General features: G+C 50.7%; 1 protein-coding gene across 1 annotated transcript in view; it reads left to right on the forward strand.

The window, feature by feature from the left end:
- Positions 1 to 20,363, forward strand: part of FBLN7 (fibulin 7) — a 44,408-nt gene that overhangs the window by 9,386 nt on the left and 14,659 nt on the right. Inside the window, exons 2-3 of the mRNA XM_032843845.1 lie at positions 12,679 to 12,838; positions 17,774 to 17,944. Of these exons, the coding sequence (XP_032699736.1) occupies positions 12,679 to 12,838; positions 17,774 to 17,944 (331 nt within the window). The remainder of the gene's footprint in view (positions 1 to 12,678; positions 12,839 to 17,773; positions 17,945 to 20,363) is intronic.

Below are 20,363 nucleotides of genomic sequence, written 5' to 3' on the forward strand. Positions count from 1 at the left end.
GGACAGCGGGGACAATGTGGACAGAATGGGACAGGCCCATTCACACCGGAGGAGCAGTCGTGTTTGACACCACACCGGATTCCAGGTAGACCAGACCATCTTGGTCTGCGCAGCTGCTCCCCGCACTGTCTGGACACCAGCTCTCCTTCCATGGCCACCAGCCCTGCCTCCCAGCCAGCTGCCCGTGCTCCCGAAGTCTCCAGACTGTTGACAGAAGCCTGAGTGTGCTGATCACTCCCTTGATTCGCAGGGACAGTGGCGGGACTGCTGGACAGCTGCCAACCTTCTCAAGGCTTGTGCAGCCCGAAGGGACATGGGGACATCGGGGCAGGTAGAACTTTCTACATCCTTTCAAACCCCCAACCAGAGTCTTCCATGCTTTTTGGTAACTGCCTAAGACCTAAAATTAGGCCATTACATTTTCATGAAAGAAAAAAATAAGTCCCTATACTTCGACAGGATCCACATCTACCCACTCCAGTAAATAAAAGCTATACCTCAAGGAAGTAATCATTTCCTTTCCTTGTGTGTGGAAAGATGTGGGTCCCTCTGGCAGTCTGGGCACCTGAATCTCCTTTGGGAGGAGGCTAAATGGGAAGCAAGGCCCAAGCCACTCATCCTGGGGTTGGGTTTCCACGTAAGATGGAGACATGACAGATATACATGTCAAAACCTGGGGAGAGCTGGGAAACCCAACTAAAGTTGCTAGCTGCAACTCCAGGCAACTCCAAAGCCTCCAAGCTGTGTGTTGGCCCCCCTGCGGCCTTTCGGATTGGCCAGTGACTCAGACATTTCTCTTTACTCTGGAGATTAATGTACCTCTAGACATTTCTCTTTACTCTGGAGATTAATGTACTCTGGAGATTAATGTACCTCTAAAGGGGAGGCACACTGGAAGCCCCAAAGGAACTCTTCCCTCTGCGCACCCGGGCTGTGTCCCCCATCTCCGCAGGAGGGCATCAGCTGTAACTGGGCATATGGCCCAGGGAGCCGAAGGCACAGATGCTTCCCAGCTTCTCTGAAGAAAGGGAAAGCACTGCAGAGTTCAGGGCAGGGAGGGGTGTCTGTAGTATCAGAGAAAAAAAGAAACAAAGAAAAGCTGCTTCCAGAGAAGTAGCAGTCATTTACACTGTAGTGAGAAAACATAAAAGCAAGTGAGAATCCTCGGAATATGTTGGTATCACCTCAGGGGCTCCTGTGATTTGGGCCTTTTGTCTGATTGCATGATTCATGATTTTAACCTCCCAGAAGGAAGCTAACACGTAAGATACTGTGCTCATTCCACAACTATGTCCTGAGAACCCATTCTGCTGCCGGACCCAGTGTTATTCCGGCCTGGGGAGGCTGCAGGGCCCCAGGCACTATAGCAAGTGGAAAAGACTCACAGTACCTGATCGGTGTCTTGGCTCCCACTCTTCCTGGCTGAGTGCCCTGGGGCAAGTTTCTGCCTTTAAAGAATCCGTTTCCTCCTATGAACACTGAGGGTAAGAGACACACAAACATCTCAGAGGACTGTAGTAATGAGAAAAAGCCATTCAGAGAACGTGTTCACTGTAAGTGCTAAGTATGTGGTAGGGGAGGGGAAGCTGAGGAGGACACAGGCCCTGCTGTCAATGGAGCTTACCAAGCAGGGAGAGGAAAACAAGATAAAACTGAAAAGTATCCAAAGGCAGACAACTGAATTGGGGAGCTGTTTTGAAGGAAGGTCAGGAGGCTACTGAACACTGAGCAGGCAGGTACTCTCTGAGAGGGGGACTTCTCAGGGAAAGTGGAAGCACAGGACCTGACTTCTGAGGACCAGGGGCAGATTTTCTGAGCAGAGCAGTGCAGATGCCCTGAGGTAGAAACGAGCTTGCTGAGGCATGTGGAGAGACTCAGAGGAGGTCCAAATACTGGAGTTCAGTGGACAGAGTTGGGTGCTCAATCTGGGCACAGCTGGAAGTGGCTGGGCTTGATCAGGTCTGTAGGCAGAGTAATTAATAGTCCCCAAAGAGGTCTATATTCTCATCCCTGAAACCAGTTAACCTGACCTTGATTTTAGCCCAGTGAGATCCATGTCGGATTTCTGACCTACAGAACTATAAGAGAATAAATTCATGTTGTTTTAAGCTGTTAAGTTTTTTATTATTATTAACATATAATGTATTATTTGCTTCAGGGTTACGGGTCTGTGATTCATCAGTCTTACACAATTCACAGCGCTCACCATAGCATATACCCTTCCCAGTGTCCATCACCCAGCCACCCACCCTATTCCTCCCACCCCGCTTCACTCCAGCAACCCTCAGTTTGTTTCCTGAATTAAGAGTCTCTTATGGTTTGTCTTCCTCTCTGGTTTCATCTTGTTTCATTTTCCCCTCCCTTCCCCTATGATCCTCTGTCTTGTTTCTCAAATTCCTCAAATCACTGAGATCATATGATAATTGTCTTTCTCTGATTGATTTATTTCGCTCAGCATAATACCCTCTAGTTCCATCCACATTTTTGCAAATGGCAAGATTTCAATTTTTGATGGCTGCATAATATTCCATTGTGTGTGTGTGTGTGTGTGTGTGTGTGTGTGTGTGTGTGTGTCTATCACATCTTCTTTATGCATTCCTCTGTTGATGGACATCTAGGTTTTTTCCACAGTTTGGCTGTTGTGGACAATTGCTGCTATAAACACTCAGGTGCACATGGCCCTTCAGATCACTACATTTGTATCTTTAGGGTAAATACCCAGTTGTGCGATCTCTGGGTCATAGGGTAGTTCTATTTTCAACTTTTTGAGGAACCTCCATGCTGTTTTCCAGAGTGGCTGTACTGGCTTGCATTCCCACGAACAATGGGAATGCAAGTAGGAGGGTTCCCCTTTCTCCACATTCTCACCAACACCTGTCATTTCCTGACTTGTTAATTTTAGCCATTCTGACTGGTGTGAGGTGGTATCTTATTGTGGTTTTGATTTGTATTTCCTTGATGCCGAGTGATGTTGGGCATTTTTTCATGTGTCTGTTGGCCATTTGGATGTCTTCTCTGCAGAAATGTCTGTTCATGTCCTCTGACCATTTCTTGACTGGATTATTTGTTCTTTGGGTATTGAGTTTGATATATTCTAGATTTGGGATACTAGGCCTTTATCTGATATGTCATTTGCAAATATCTTCTCCCATTCTGTCAGTTGTCTTTTGGTTTGTTGATTGTTTTCTTTGCTGTGCAATAAGCTGTCAAGTTTATACTGACTTGTTACAGCAGGTAGGAAAGGAATACAGTCTTGTCAGCTCCATGGTCAGGAGTTGGCCTCATTCCTGTAGGTGGGGAGCCATTGGTGGGGTTTAAGCAAGGAAGTGATGCAATCTGGCTCTGATCTCTGACCTTGGGAAGCATGGATCATAGGGGGGAGGGTGAGGACACAGGGAGAGCAGGTGGGACACATGCTGTGGGCCAGTGCAGGATCATTTCAGTGTCGCCGGTGCCTACCCACCCAGAAACCCCTGGAACTGTTCACTGGAGAGTGTAGAAAGATCCAGAAGCATAGCACATCTTTTATTGAGCCTTCACCCTCCATCCCGGCTAGTTATCATTCCAAGAGTGATGACTCCCAAGACTCCAAACCTCCCACCATGCCCAAGCTCAAAGCAGCCATTTTATCCATGCCATTAGCTTTGCCCAGGCTGCCTGCTGGATTCAGGCCCTCCCTCAGCTCTGCCCTCTCTCCTCCCCCTCTTCAGAGTCAACCACAGGAGACACAGTTTTCCAGTAAAACCCAGATGCAATTTTCATAAATCTTGGGTCGTGTGGGAAGATGCACACCCATGTGTGCCACACACGGAAGCAGCCAACAAGCCTGTGTGAACGTTCCTGGAAGGGTCTGTGTGTGTGCCAGGGTACAGCCTGTGGGGCTGAGAGTGGCCACCAGCAGACGGGGTGGGGGGGGGCCTTCTCTGAGCCCCTAATCCTGGTTCCCAGAGGCTGAAGAAAGAGGCAGAACATGCTTTCCGAATGGCTATCCAGAGGCAGCGTGGCACCGAAGGCAGCCATGCCATCCACCCGGGGGGTCCCTTAGCCTGACTTTCTCTAGCTGTAAAGTGGAGATAATGGCACCCACTTGCTGGGGCTGCAAGGAGGACTAACAGAAATAAAGAGGGTTCTGTCTCCTACAGCAGTGCCTGACATGAAGTAGGGGATGAGGTAAATACCTGTGGAATCGTGACTATGGAATGAATGAAATGTGCACTATATTAAATTTGGCACAACATGCCCCATTTCTTAGGCTCTGAAGTCCCCACCTTGTCACAAGAGGTGAGGGGAGGGCCTGCGTACCAGGTGGGCTCCAGCAGGAGACCATGGCTGGTTGTGCAACACGGCTCTGTATGTGTCTGTGTGTACTTGTGGTCACGCACGGTCCTGTGGATATGTGTGTGTGTGTGTGAATTGAGCTCCCCGCTGGGCTGGGCATCATGTTTGCTAAAGATAATGCCGATGCTAGTACAGTTCAACCAGGTCTGCAGGTGAAGGTTGGCGACTGGACAAAACTTAGCTGGGCAGCAAGCCAGTGGAAGAATAAGGTGGGTCTAGGTGGTGAGATGCACACGACTGTCCCGGGCTCACACTCAGTTCACGCCTTCACTCCCTCAGTTTGTCCATTCGTTTGCTGGGTCATCTAGCGTGAACTCAGATCCTAGGCTCAGTGACATGGATTCCCAGTTATCTCTAGCTTGTTTTCCGCTCTCGGCGGGGGGCCAATTGGCCAGGGAAGAGGTGGGCTGGGAGTGTGTGCAGAAGGCTGCCATCAGGGCCAGCAGAGGGCGCTGTAAGCTGAGAGGCGTCAGGAGATGGACAGAGGTGGTTCTGCGTGGACCCCTCTCTAAGGCAGACCCAGCCACCCCATCCCATCAGGGTCTGGGGAAAGCATGCTGGGGTTTGGATCCTGGATGTGTCACCATCACCGTGGCCTGTAAAGTGGGTATAATAATTTGCCCACATACTGTTTGTCATGAGCATCTAATGAGTTATTGGCATGAGGTATGGTGACAGTCCGGGCTCCGGGCTCCCTCTGTTGTCATCTCTCCTGTGGTCATTATAAAAGATCCATAAGAAGGGGGGTTGGGGTGTAAATAGAGAGTGAGGGACAGCCAGCCTAAAATTCCCAAATGCCCTGAGCACCCCCGGGGTCCAGAGTCCCCAAAAGAGGCTCCAGCTGGTGGACTGTGGTGGCTAATTTTATGGGTCTGACTTGGCTAGGGCGTGGCACCCAAATATTAGGTCAAACACCTAGAATCTAGATGTTGCCGTGAAGGTATTTTTTTAGGTGTGATCAGCCTCAACCCAATAGACTTTGAGTAAAGCAGATTGCCTTCCACAAGGTGGGTGGGCCCCAGCCGAAAGACCCATCCTCCCCAAGTTGGAAGGAGTTCTGCGTCCAGACTGCCTTTGGATGCAAGCTGCATCAGCTCTTCCCTGGGCCTCCGGCCTGCCACATGCTTTGCAGATTTTGACTTCTCAGCTCCATGACTTCATGAGACAGTTCCTTAAAATAAATCTGCCTCTCATCCTCCATCCCTCTCAATAGGATGGGCACATATACAACACGCATCCCGCATCCCGTTGGTTCTGTTTCTCTAGAGAACCGTGACGAATACAAGGGCCTTGGGCAGGTCCTCAGGCAAAATTCTCTCACTTCCCCCAGAAGTGTCCACTTTTTCTCCTCTTCTTGGGTGCTGGGTCAAGGTCACGGGGGCGAGAGAGGCCGAAGGAGTTATAAGGCGCTTCTGACTTGGCTGAAAATTAAAATATCTTCTGGAGAACAAGCATGCACGAACCCGACATGACTCAGACGAGGAGGGCTTCGAGCCTTGGCCAGCAGGCACACATTTGGCAAGGGTGCTCCGTCCTTTCCTAGACCTAAAAGGCATCAAAACATCTGTGTTCCCATTAACAAAATGCTGACAGGACACATAGCTGTGGCTTAGAAGAAACCAACTCAAGAGACAGCCCCTCTGAGGTCTGAGGGGTCATCCGCGGTCACCTGGAGGGGTCTCCGAAGCTACTGTCACCGAGGGGCACTTGGGAATTGTCACTGTGTCAGTACTGCCACTGTAAGGAAGACCACCAAGCCAGGTCATGTGAGAACAAAAGCCTCAAGGACCCCCACTCCCCCACCATGTACACTCTGGAGTTTCGCCCGTGCCCTCAGGTTCCTTGAGAACCAAATCTCGGTCTTCAATTTCATTTATAAATTGAACCCATGTAGCCGGAAGGCCTGGGTGCAGTGGCAGGGGTCAGGCCTACTGGGTTCCGTCATGGTGACAGAGTGAGCTGGGGCAAGGGGTGCATAACGTCTTCATCTGTGTCTATCCCAGCCCAGCAGGTAAGGTCCTGAGGTCTACAATAGCTCTGGAGGCAACCTCTACCAGGGCTTTGGGCAGTCTCAGGGAAAGGGAGTGTCGTGAGCTCTGAGGAGTGTCCATTAGATCCTCTGGAGTCAATATTATGAGAGAATGGGTTGGGGGGGAGGTAGGCAAGATTTCCCTGGGGCGGCAGGATGTGTGGCGCATAGTTCTGTGACTGTGTTACTTCCAAGAGCCTTTGGACCAATGCCTCCACCCTCCCAGCTCTCAGCACTGGCCCGTGTGTTCCAGAGTCATCTATGCCACCTCCACCCCAGCTTGGGAACATCTAGGTGGGGTGACTTCAGTTGCTACCTCCTTTACTGGCTCACATCTTCTCTGGCTCACATCTTCTCTGCAAATGTTGTCACGGCCTTGAGTGATGTGAAGTGCCCGCCCCTTCAAAGGGTTTGATCACACACGCCATAAATCCTGGTCTTTTCTTCTCAAAGGTTGAAGAGTTTCACTGCATGTCTCTTCTTGGTTCCATTTCAAAGAAGGTTATTAACCCGAAGAAATGGAAACTATTTTTTGTTATTTATTGTCAATGGCATAAGCCAGGCATGGAGCCAGATTTTGAAGGGATGGAAATGTAACGCCAGTTGAGGGGATCTCTTCAATAAAAATATTAAAAATGAGGCCCCCCCACAAGGAGCCCTGGAAGAGGCCTTTGAAAGTCGGGGCCCTGATGCAGCGACTTTGTCAGCCTCTGGGTTTCGCCCTTCCTTCCCAGCGTGGAGACCTCCCCTCACTAGCCCCATCTGGATTTGACCTTTGCCCAGGCGTGGGTTTGGTGAGCCTTCCCACCGAATGGGAGGTTGGCTGTGAAAGGGCACATGGAGCCTGTGGTGGTTGTTACGGTTGGGGTCTGAGACCTTGAGATGGGCAGGGGCTGCCCCAAGCCAGCTGTTGGGGTGGGAGGACCAGGCTTCAGTACAGGTGGGTGATATGGAAGGTGAGGCCTGCTTTCTGTCCCCCCCAGCCCCGGAGGCCCTTGCGGGTCCTCTCAGATCAGCCTTACCAAGGGCTACATGGACAAAGAGGAAATGACTTGTTTCCCATGCTGCTGCTTCTGGCGGCCCAGAGCAGGACGGGGTACGGGTGTAGGAAGGGAGGTGGGCTGACAAATGGAGTCCCTTCCCCCAGACTGGAAAGAGCACAGGGGTCAGAAGTGGAATGGAGGTCCTGGGTCCTATGAGTTACTGTGCTTGTTGGCATGGAAACAAGGCCACGCCCCAGTATGGAGAAGGAAGAGCTGATCTAGAACCCTTGTTCTGTGGTCCAGGGTTCATGAGATGAGGCCGGTACACGTACGTGCGTGTTTGATCCAACAGTTAAAAAAAAAACCAAAATGTTAGCAATCTGAGCATGGGACTTGTTCTTTGATTTGTGTGTTTTCAGGATTTGAACTGTGTGGCAGGAAGTATGCCTTATTTTTATGATCGAGCAAAAGGATCAAGGTTTCTCGGTTTGGAAGGCGGAAGCACATAGCTTCTGAGTCCCCTCCAATGACCTCTTTTGTTCCCACAATGCAGACTTCTCAAGGACTTGGTCTGCGAGGGTTCCATACTGCACCCCACTCTGCAGATGAACCCAGTTACAGCCTGTGCTCAAGTCCCACTCCAGGTGATGGATCCTGAGCGTGGTTCTCAAGGTATCCATTTCTCGCACTTTGGGAACAAGGAACTCCCATGTTAGTAGCAACCACCATACAGACCCAGCAAACCTCATATCAAAAGGCCAGAATTCTCTCGGTTCCCCGGCACCCTCCCTGGCCCTGACTCTGGCACCCTGGCTTGCCAAGAGCAGAAGAATCCCCCCCCCTTTTTTTTTAATTCTTGGGAACTTTATTTATTTTTTTCTAGTTTTATTGAGCTATGATTGACATCTATATCAATCGACGATATATTGACATATATTGATTTATGTGTCTGTGCTGTGAAATAATCACCACAGTACATTAACATCACCTTACATCGTTACAGGTTGTTTATCTCTTATGAGGAGATCTTTGAAGATCTAGTCTCTCAGCAACTTTCAAAAATACAATACAATACAGCTAACTATAGTCACCATGTTGTACGTTATATCCCAGAACTGATTTACCTTATAACCAGAAGTTTGTTCCTTCTGACCCCCTCCATGCATTTCCTCCACCCCCCAACCCCTCAACTTAGGCAACCGCCTATTTGTTTGCTGTAATCTGTGAGTTTGGTATTTTAGATTTCACATATAGTGAGTTCACATAGCATTTGTCTTTGACTTATTTCACTTAGTATCATGTCCTCAAGATCTAGCCGTAGCTAGTCTCAAAGAGTAAGATTTTCTTCTTTTTTATTGCTGAATAATATTCCATTGTTTATATATACCACTATTTTTTTTATCGTTTCATCCATTAGTGTGCACTGAGGTTGCTTCCATATCTTGACAAGTGTGAATAATGCTACAACAAACAAGGGGCTGCAGATGTCTTTCCGAAAGAGTGATCTTGTTTCCTTTGAATATATCCCCAGATATAGAATTGCTGGATGATGTGGTAGTTCCATTTTTAATTTTTTGAAGACCCTCCATACTGTTTTCCACAGTGGCTGCACCAATTTGCATTCCCACCAACAATGCACGAGGGTTCCCTTTTCTCCATTCTCGCCAATACTTGTTCTTTCTTGTCCTTTTGATACTAGCCCTTCGACAGGTGTGAGGTGTTATCTTATTGTGGTTTTGATTTGCGTGTCCCTGAAGATGAGTGATGTTGAGCATCTTTTCATGTACCTCTTGGCCATCCAGATGTCTTTTTTGGAAAAATGTCTATTCAATTCCTCTGTCCATTTTTTAATTAGATTTTTTTTTTTTTGCTACCGAATTAAATGAGTTCTTTACGTATTTTGGATATTAACCTCTCATCAGATAGATGATTTGAATTTTTTTTTCTTCCATTCTGTAGGTTATCTTTTCATCATGTTGATGGTTTTCTTTGCTATGCTGACGTTTTTTTAGTTTGATATAGTCCCGCTTGTTTATTTTCGCCTTTTTTTTGCCTTTGTTTTGGGCGTTAAATCCAAAAAATCATTGCCAGGAATGATGTCAAGAAGCTTATCCCCTATGTTGTCTTCTAAGAGTTTTGTGGTTTCAGGTCTTACGTTCAAGTCTTCAATCCAGTTTCAGTTAGTTTTTGTGTTTGGTATAAGATAGAGGTCTAGTTCCATCCTTTCGCACATGGCTGTCCCGTTCTCCAGACACCACTTATTGAAGATGCTGTTGTTTCCCCATTGTGTGTTCTTACCTTCTTTATCATAAAATTAATTGACCACAAGTGCATGGGCTTATTTCTGGGCTCACATAGTTCTTTCTTACACCTACTTAATCCTGTTAGCCTCACCCCTGTGAGATTACAGGCAGGGATGGGCCAGGGTTTCGAGATCTTGTCTCAGCAAGTCTGCCTGAAACCCTGCCATTGCCCTCCCCAGCTGGGATGCAGCCCTACTGTGCTTGGTCTTGACGGTTTTTTCACTGTGGCCGGCCGGGTGAGCACAACTCAACTGTAATGAGCCCTGGGAGGTTGGTGCCTATTGTCCACTGTGTGGGGGCTGGAAAGGGCTCTGGAAAGTGTCACTAGAAGCAGAGGATAGCTGTCTCTGGGCCGAGGAGCTAGTTGGACACACTTGACTGCTTAGTGGCCAAGTGGAACCTAGGTCTCTTTCTTCCACATACTCTGACCTTCTTTCTCTACTTACTGGAGCTCCATGGCACCACCCCCGGGCTCTGGGCAGAGGTCTTGGCACTGGTCTCCTAGCCCCCACTTCAAAATGTAGCTCTTCTGTGTTTCCCAGGGCAGCTGTGGCCCAGAGAACCCTCTCCCAGTGTCAGAGCCCTGGCCACCTTATACGAAAGGGAAGCAGCTGCTGGTCTGGCTCAATGTGGTCAGAGATGTGTCCTCCAATCCCTTCCCACAGCCTGCCCCCACTGCCATGCTCCCTCACCTGCCACTCGCACAAGAGTCCGAAGTCTGAGCCTGAGGGATATTTTGCTTGGGTCATAACGTTATCAATTGTTAGTACAAATTAATCAGTGAGAGCATTCACCACACAGGGATGTGTGAAGAACAAATGAGACAGGGCCTAAGACAGTCTACTGGGGCCCCTACAGCCAGGGGCTTGGGGGTTGGGGTGGTGGCTCTGGGACGGAAGTCACTAGGGTTCCCATTTCGGCTCTATCACTCCTAAGTGGCGTGAGGTAGAGAATGTCGCTCGACTTTCAGCCTGTACATTTTCATCTGTGAAAGAGAGACCGCCCCAGGCCCTCACAGGGTTGTTCCCAGCCAGTAGTAGTCTTTGAAGCAGACTTAGCTTTGTAAACTGTGATGAACTCACAAATGTAAATTACACACAAGTCACGAAACCATCTATAAAAAATGGCTTCTCATCACGTCTCGGCCTTTTGGCTAAGATCAAGTGTATAAGCAGCTTCTTTTTTTCTCTTTAAGGGAGGGGATGTGGATGTGGGAAATCAGGTCTGGGTGGGCCAGTAGGGGATTGATGGCAGGAGGTCACTGCACCGGCGCCCCCAAACCTGCATGGGAAGGACCACAATGGGGGAGAAAGAAGGAAAACAAAAAAACTTCTCTTACCAGCAGTTGCATTTGGGGCTAGGCCCAGTCAGGCCCTGGTAGGGTGGAGGTCAAGGAGCCCCCATGGATTAACAAGTTCCAGGGGCAACTGGGGATTCAGCTGTGTCAAAAGCATCCATTGAATCAGGCCAGTGAGTCATCCGTTTGGTGAAATCCCCAAGGTGCAGCAGCGGCTTGGCAGCCTCCCTGGGAGACTGCGGCGGCAGTGCCCCACTGGCGAGCCTGGAAGCCTTCAGAGGCTGCAGCAGCCATGTGACTCCCAGCCACCCTACTGCCTTTTAGAAAAATTTTTTAAAATGATAAAAACCCGGGGCGCCTGGATGGCTCAGTGGGTTAAGGCCTCTGCCTTTAGCTCGGGTCATGATCTTGGGGTCCTGGGATCGAGTCCTGCATCGGGCTCTCTGCTCAGCAGGGAGCCTGCTTCCCCCCCACCCCGCCTCTGCCTGCCTCTCTGCCTACTTGTGATCTCTGTCTGACTTGTGATCTCTGTCTGTGAAATAAATAAATAAAATCTTAAAAAAAAAAAACGATAAAAACCAAGACTCATAGAAAAAAAAATGGGGTATAAAAAAGAAAATTAAAAATGATCCATAAGCCTATCCCAGACTGCCCTCATTATCTTCTTGATGTTCTCCTTCGTTCTGTGCAGGTGATGGCAGTCAGGTTAGGCAAGGCTCTGCCGAGGTAATGCATGGGCCCCAGGGGACTCCCCCTCCCCAACCAAGGCCAAGGGCCTACTGTGTTCACCCCCTTCTTTACTCCTTTTCAAGTCCTGGCTCTTAAAGGTAATTGAGACGGGAAAGCTGGAGATATTTATCACTAAGTGTGATGCTGGGTGTTGCTTTAAGTGAGGTAGTCTTTATCATAATAAGCACGTGCCACCTTATTCTGTTTTTTTCTTTTTTCTTTTTTCCCCCAAAGACTTCATTTATTTATTTGACACAGAGAGAGAGAGAGAGAGAGAGAGAGTGCACAAGCAGGGGGAGCGGCAGGCAGAGGGAGAGGGGGAAGCAGGCTTCCCGCCCAGCAGGGAGCCCGATGCGGGGCCATCCCAGGATGCTGGGATCATGACCTAAGCCGAAGGCAGACACTCAACCCACTGAGACACTCAGGTGCCCCACCTTGTTCTGGTTTTAAAGCTTTCTCCAGACGGTCGGAACGGGACGTTGACTGTCACCGAACGCTTCTTTACCTTTACTGAGGTTCTTTCATTTTTGCCTTGTTCCATTTTTTAAAAGTACAGGAAGCATGGGACCTTCCTGTTTCGCCGTTTTATATGCTTTATCATCCAGCTGTTTTTAACAATGTTCAAGAGAGAAAGAAAGAATGAGGTCACCAAGCCCAGATCTCAGAGCACAGATTCCGAGCGAAGAATGAGGGAGTCTTTTGAAGGAACAGAAGGATGATAAGTCACTTTGGGTGGAATGAACTGGTCAGTCACCCAATGGCTCAGAATCGTGGGTTCTGCCCTTGACCCTGAAAATCAGGAGCTTTGTTTTTGTCAGGAGGCAAGCTGGCCCTGTGATCTGTGGGCTCGGGGGAGCCTCGGTCTGGTGACCTGACTCAGCCCTGGGTGTCGGGGTGCCTGGTGAGGCTGTGGGGCCATCGGGGGCCCAGGGGCCTGGGTGGCTGTCGGGAGCTGAGAGGAGCCACAGCGGTGGCGGTGCTGACCCCTTCTCTCCGCAGAACTGTCTCAACAAACAGCAGCTCCTCACGGCCATCCGCCAGCTGCAGCAGGTGCTGAAGGGGCAGGAGACCCGCTTTGCCGAGGGCTTCCGCAGCTTGAAGAGCCAGCTGGCGGCGCTGCACCACTCAGCGGCCAGAGCGGGCCCGGACTCCCCCCCAGGTGCGTCCCTGCATCGGTGCTGCTGGGGCCGCTGGGCATGCAGGCCTTTCCCCTGTGGGTTCTCTCCCCACCCCCCCACCGCCCCAGCCCACACCTGCCCCTGTCCTGGAGTATACCCCCAGGCCTTCCCCTGCCTTGCCTCCTGTGGTGGTGGGTGGGGACACTTGTCTACCCAGGCTGGTGGGGAGCATGGGGGGAGGGCGTGAAGAGCATCTGTTGGTTCTCCTCTCCCCCATCTGTCACCCAGTTCCTCTCAGACCTGTTTGTTCTAGGCTTGATAACATTCCTCCACATGTCCTTACAGAACTGTCGAGAGCCATGGTTCCTGGAGGCTGAGCGGCTTTCCCCTTCCCTGTCCCCCCCACCCAGGTGGACTTGGGTTGGTTCCTTTTTTTTAAAGATTTTATTGATTTGTCAGAGTGAGAGCATAAGCAGGGGAAGAGGCAGAGGCAGAGGGAGAAGCAGGTTCCCCACTGAGCTGGGAGCCACATGCAGGACTCGATCCCAGGACCCTGAGATCATGACCTGAGCCAAAGGCAGATGCTTAACCGACAAAGCCACCCAGGCATCTTTTTTTTTTTTTTAAAGTTCATAAACTGTTTTTTTCTGGCAGTTTTAAATTCCCAGCAGAACTGAATGGAAAGCACAGAGAGTTCCCTCCCCAAACACACACATGACCTCCCCTCCACCAACGTCCCGCACCAGTGGGGCATACTTGCCACAGCCCATGAAACAACATTGGTGTCAGTTTCTCAGGTATGACAGTCAGCCCTCTGACGTGAGTCCCCCCATTGGTGGTGGTGGTGGGTGGAGGGGTTGCTGCTCAGGCCAATTCCCATTCGGTGAGGTTCCTGTGGGTCCCTAGACTCCCTCCCAGAGGGTAGGACTCTGAGAGACAAAGGGCATTTCCCTCGTGGTCCCAGTCACAGCTTTCACCGTGGGGCCATTGCACAGATGACTGGATTTCTTCCATCTAGCCTCCAGGTGGCTTCTCCTCAGGGTCACACGGGTCAGGGGGACATCCTAGGGAATATCTGATGTCATTTACTCACTTCAGACACATCTATCAAGGGCCTGCTTTGTGGTTTTGTGGTGTGAGATGAAGCTTCCTGGGGAAGACAGTGGATTTCCTACCCCTTTGGGATCTGGTAGCAGATCCGGAGTCTCACCAGCACTAAGTTGGCGGCTACTGTTTTCCTTGGCTCCCCCGGTGCAGAGCTAGGCTGACCCACCAGTGTCCTCATACTTTCCAAGGCACCTTGAGGCCCTGGCCTTCAGGGCGGTTCACTGCAGCCAGACTACAAGAGGCAGGCAGGGCATGCTTCCTTTGTGCTACAGACGCAGAAACTGAGGCCAAGAGAAGTTGAGTTAGCAGCACTAGGTACTAGATCTGAATTTTTTTTGTTCCTGCTAGAGGCTCAAATGCATGGATCCTTTCTGCTTTCCCAGGATCACAGCTCCTAGGGTCCCTGGAAGCTTCCAAAAAGAACTTGCAAGAGATCCTTCATAAAACCGCCCCGCCTGTGTTAAAGACCTCTGTCCACTAGAATAGACAAGACAGGTAGCTGTTGTGACATTACTGACCCTCTCAGTGCCAGATTCAGAGTCTTTCTTCCCTGAACCATACAAGATTTTTTAAAATGGCCAATTCTCTTTTTAGATATTGCCACAGTGCCACTGCCTCTCCCATGGGCTGGACATGGAGGCGAGAGGCTGTCAGGGTTTCCACCGCAGGTGCAGGGCTGGGGGTGCTGGGCCTGTAGCCGGAAGCTTCCAGGTTGTAGGCAAATGATTTTTAACTTTTTTTTTTTTTTTTTAAGGGCGTTTGCGGGGAGTCAGAAAGAATACTTTCTAGTCCTGGAGAATTCTTGGCCTTCCTCTTTCTGGCTTCTAGGAATCACCCTCCTATTTTCCCAGCCTTTCTCTCTAGGGAACATCACACCCGATCAGCGTCAGGGCTTTATCCAGGCAGTCTCATTCCCTCCGTGTTCCCGAATCTCTAGAATCGCTTCACTGCTGAGCTCGTGCCTTACACAGTAACCTCATTCCAGAAGGTGCGGGAGCTTCCTCGTGGCCCTGGAGCCTCACCACGTCGTGCTCCTTGTGAACCAGCCAAAGGGCACATCCTTCCACTGGACAGAGGCAGAGGTCCATGGCTCCCACCTGAGAAGTGACTGCAGACTGATTTTTCATCAGTCTGTACCCATTTGTCAACTCCACTAACATTTACTGAGCACCTACTGTGTGCCCAGTGCTGTTACATTTACTCAGGTTATGATTCATCTGTGAGTTGCTCCAGCAGGTAGAATTTCTTTTTGGAAGATTTTAAAGATTTTCATTCCCCAAAGAGACACTACCCCTTCCTGTAGCGCCTCCCCCACCCCTGCCACCCTGGGCATCCAAAATCCCTTTTTGCACAATAAAGTAGTTGCTATTGGAAAAGAGCTATGAAGCTATTTGCAGGGACTGAGGCAGCAGCCTGGGAGAAGCCCCACAGGGGATGTGAGCTCACAGTCGCTTCCATCTCACAAAGTGTTTATCACTGGGTGCCCTGTTGTAGGCTTACTAAAGGAAAGGGGTGTAGCAGTGGTCCCCTGGTAACCAGAGGGCACTGCGAGTACTAGGAGGGGCCAGCTCATGCCCATCCACACAGGCCAGCATGCCTGGGACGGGGGTAGCCCATCAGGGTCCAGGGTGCCTCCTGATCACCGTCTGGGCAGACGTTCCCCTCATGGTCGACGCTGAGTGATTCTCCCGTCACTCACTGCAACTTGCTGCAACCGTCACACCTCTTTCCCATCTGTCTAAAACCCAAGAGCATTTTCAAAATGACACTTGGAACTTACCTTAAGGCATCATAGGGGTGCCTGGGTGGCTCAGTCGGTTAAGCGTCTGCCTTCGACTCAGGTCACAATCTCAGGGTCCTGGGATCGAGCCCCATATCAGTCTCCCCTCTCAGGGGAGAGCCTTCTTCTCCCTTGCCTGTGCTGCTCCTCTCACCCCCAACTCCCCTCACCCCCGACCGCCTGCTCGTGGGCTCTCTCTCACTTTTGCTCTCTCTCTCAAATAAATAAATAAAATCTTAAATTAACCCCCCCAAAAAAAACACCAAAAAGGCATTTTAGAAGTGGCTCTGAATTTCCAACTAAACAAAATCCAAATCCAACCTGTCCCATCTTTGGGACTTTGATACAACGAATGCTGGTTGTGGGAGGCAGCCAACCACAGGGAGAGGAGGAGTGGGGAGGCCCTCTGTCTCCCCGAAGCCCACAGGATGCCTTCGGGACATCCACTCGTTTCTGCCTTCATGGCACAGCCAGTGTCAGCCTCCCCCTCACCCCATCTCTGCTCCCAGCTCCCGCCCTGGCCCACACCACCTTCATCTCCGGCTTCTGCCTCCTCTTCTTCCTGCCTTACATCTGACACTTCACGCTCAGGCTGCAGCCCGCTGCTGTCATTCCCATGGAAGTTGGCCGTTTCCTGCCCTGGCTCACACCCTTGCTGGCTCCCTGATGCCTCTCTGACTTCATCCCCAACTGCTTTCCAGCTAGTCTCCTCTACTGCAGCCATCGTGCTGCCCTTGACATTCCTCAGACCTGCCAGGCACATTCCCACCACAGGGCCTTTGCACCAGCTTGTTCCCTCTGCCCTTTCCAGATATCTGCAGGCTTATGCCTTCATTTCTTCAACTCTGCCCCCATGAAGCCTACCCTGACCACCACATTCAAAATGGGCCCCCTCCCCTGGCGTCCCCAACACTACTCCCTACCCTATCTTCTGTATGACACTTACCACTTCTTAGCATGCTCTGCCATCTGCTTATGGAGAATCTTGGTCATTGGTGGACACTCCTGTTAGAAGGGGGCTTCCTGAGAGCTGAGTTTTGCTGTTTTGTTCACTATCCTAAGTGCCTAATCTACTGCCTGGCACATGGTAAGCCGCTCAATAAAGAAATGTTTCATTCGTTCATTTGTTCAAGAATTACTTATCGGCTACTCACTGTGTGCCAGGCTTGGGGCTGGTGCTAGGGCCTCATCAGGGATGCGAGGCCACGTGAGGTCCCTACCTTCTTGCGCTGCCTTTGGAGGGAGAACACTGACGACATGTGTGGAAACAAATACGTCGAGAAGACAACTCCAATAATTACATATGCTAAGAAGAAAGCAAGGTTCAAGGGGGTAGAGAGGGCGTGAGGAGGTTTTAGCTAAGTGAGGGGGCCAGAGAACACTCTGGGAGGTGGTAGCAATCAAGTTGAGACCTGAAGAGTGAGAAGGAGCCAGAGAGGGGACGTTCTGGGGAAAGAATATTCCAGGCCAAGAAAAGAGCATTAGCCAAGGCCTAGAGGCGGGCCTGACCCCGGCCTGTTCAGAAGGCCTAAGAAACCCAGCAGGGCTAGAGCTCCTGGGAGGCAGGAGTGGGTGGGCCAGCTGCAACTGGGGTGGGGGGGTGTCCCAACTCTGACCCTCCCACACTGCCAGGCCCTGCACCCAACCCTTGGTGTCTCTTGAGACGCCAGCTCTGCTTGCACTAGTTGGCACGTATCACCCATGCCCACGAGTGCTTGGAGGATTCAGTGAGTCATAGCATTAAAAATGTCCAGCCCTGGAGCTCCTGGGTGGCTCAGTTGTTAAGCATCTGCCTTTGGCTCAGGTCATGATCCCGGGATCCTGGGGTCAAGCCCCGGGTCGGGCTCTCTGCTCTGTGGGAAACTTGCTTCTTCCTCTCCCCATCCCCTTGCTTGTGTTCCCTCTCTCACTGTCTCTCTTTCAATCTCTCTTTCTGTGTCAAATAAATAAATAAAATCTTTAAAAAAAAAAGTGTCCAGCCCTGTGCACAGCCTGGAGGAGGCACTCATCACAGAAGCACATACACATGAGAAGCCTTGGAACTGAGAGAGATGTTGAGTGACCATGGTCCTTTGTTTTGTCCTTGCAGTGTCCTGCCCTGCTCTGAATGCCCCCCCAGATGGCAGAAAGTTTGGAAGCAAGTACTTAGTGGATCATGAAGTTCATTTTACCTGCAACCCTGGGTTCCGGCTGGTTGGGCCCAGCAGCGTGGTGTGTCTTCCCAACGGCACCTGGAGGGGGGAGCAGCCCCACTGTAGAGGTACAGACCCTCCTTCTCTGCTGGATAAAAAGGGTCATTCCACAGGACATTTTCTGCCTGATTCCTCCACCATTCCTCGGCTGCAGAATAGTGGCCCACATGTCCGCTGACTCACCTCCGGGCCAGGCCTGGACCGGCCTGCACGGTCTCTGCCAAACCCTCTCACCAATTTCGTCTTGTTTTGCATGTGGGGAAATCGAGGCATGGAGAGGTGGAGGAACTTGCTCCAGGCCATCCAGCGGGGGCAGCAGGCTAAGCTGATTCACTCCCAGACACTCTGACCCCAGAGTCTATGCTCCTAGACACCTCCCTCCGGATACTGGTGATATGATCTTCCTGATGTTCTGGGGCTGTAGTTTGCAAGGGCACTGATGACCTGTAGGGTTCAAGACATTCCCAGGTGTCTTTTGTGTCTGCTCTGGGACTTGGTGTAGACAGGATCCAGGAGAGACCTCGGGGATGGGGAGTGGACATGAAAAGGTTTCTCTTCTGTCTGTGCTTGGTTCAACAGCTGTGCTTTCTTGACATGGAGGAAAATCAGACTTCGCATTCTCTACCAAAAGAGGCTTTTCAAAAGTCTGTGGTCAGAAAGTCATGGATGCCGGTCATGTTTAGAGCAGGGCTCACAGGATGGCCTGCTGGGGCAGAATGTTCATGATTTTAGCCCAAGAATTGAAAGGGAAATGCAAATGTTACGTAAATAAGCATGTTGTCAAGAGTGGCGTAGAGAGGATTTGAGAGCATAAAGAACTTGGAAACATAACGGAACATTAGAAAATATGTCATCTGGGGCGCCTGGGTGTCTCAGTCAGTTAAGCGTTCAACTCTTGATTTTGGCTCAGGTCAAGATATTCAGGGTTGTGAGATCAAGCCCTACACTGGGCTCCACACTGAGCATGGGGCCTGCTTAAGATTCTCTCTGTCCCTCTTCTTCTGCCCCCTGTCGTCTCTAAAGACAGACTGTGTGGCTTGACATGTGGAGACCCAGCAGCCAGAACCACATTCACGGATTTAAACCTCCATTCCCCATCTCCTGGGAAAAACAAAGGTTTGAAGGTTGATTGCAGATACCAACTCTCAGACCTAGCTGGGAACCAGCAGAGAAATATAAGCCATGTAGCTGGCAACCACGCCAGGGGAAATGCCAGTATTTGGATTTACCCTTGACCATGAAAAACCTCCATCCAGGCTAATCACCTTACAGGTGACAAGCTATGGCAGCAGAGGTGGGAACACAATGGCATTTCATGGTCCTTGCTTTGGGTGTCTGTATTTTTTAACTTACAGATTGAGTTACAGACCCCAGTTGATTTCTTTCTCACAGCACTCAGACGCTCGGATGGCTGCATCATCCTTTCTGGGGTGCCCCCTGCAGCCTCCTTGGCCACACCCCGGATCACGGCCGCCCAGATGGCAGCCAACTCCCCACCACCATAAATGGTGCCAGCAAGGTCTTCTGCTCTCCCCTCTTTGTCACCGGGGCTGTCTCTCTAGGTTTGGAGTTGAGGGCAGCTGGCCGCATGCTCACTTCCTCTGAACCGAGCACTGCCTCGCTGCTCTTCAGCCGGGCTGCCCCAGCCCCTTCCGCCAGCAGTGCTGTGCGCACAAACACGTGTTGCCCATGTGCTGTTTTCTGTCTTGCCCGGGTATTGTGCACGTAGTCTGTCCTCAGTAGGGATAGGCATTTACAGTGAGCATGATGTGGTTTCAGTGAAAACATGAGTTCATCAGAGGAGAGAGCTGAAAGAATGCCTTTTTAGGTAAATGAGTAAGAAACATCAGAGGCTCGGGAACGTAGTTACAAGGACTGGCTTGACCAAAGGAACGCATAGGGGCTCGATAAGGCTAGGAACCCAAAAGGCTCCCCGCAGCCCAGCTCCATCTGAGCAGCTCACTAGGATGCCCCCCGCCCCCAGAGGATCCTGGGCCAGCCTCCCTCTGGAGCAGGCATGCATTAGGTGTGTGTTGGCGCCTTGCCTCCCCACCGCAGGAACCCTCCATGGAAAAGAGGGTCCTACCCCATTGGGATTTGTGTGCCGTGGTTTTCCAATTTTTGGGTCCTCCAGAGTCACGGAGAAAACTTGTAAAATGCAGGCACTTAGGCCTCAAAAGACCTATTGTGTTGGGTGAGATCTTTGTAGGTGAGACTTTGGCAATCTACATTTTCACTGTGATTCTGATGTTAACTAATTCTGGAGAAACACTCCTCTGCTGGTTCTTGGCACTGCCAGAAGGAGAAGATATTGAAAATTTTGAAGCCCTGATGCACTTTGGGCCCTCACCAATCAGAATGCGACCCGCAGCAAGCCAACAGTAAGTCTGTGTCCCGACTGAGCGTGTGTCCACCCCGGCCAGATGACTTACCTGCACATTCTCACCTCCACCCCCATGGACATTTTGGGGAGGCCAGCTTAGCTCA

This window comes from Lontra canadensis, unplaced genomic scaffold (assembly GCF_010015895.1).
Source record: "Lontra canadensis isolate GAN:19392208 unplaced genomic scaffold, GSC_riverotter_1.0 scaffold144, whole genome shotgun sequence".
In the NCBI taxonomy this organism is placed as follows: domain Eukaryota; kingdom Metazoa; phylum Chordata; class Mammalia; order Carnivora; family Mustelidae; genus Lontra; species Lontra canadensis.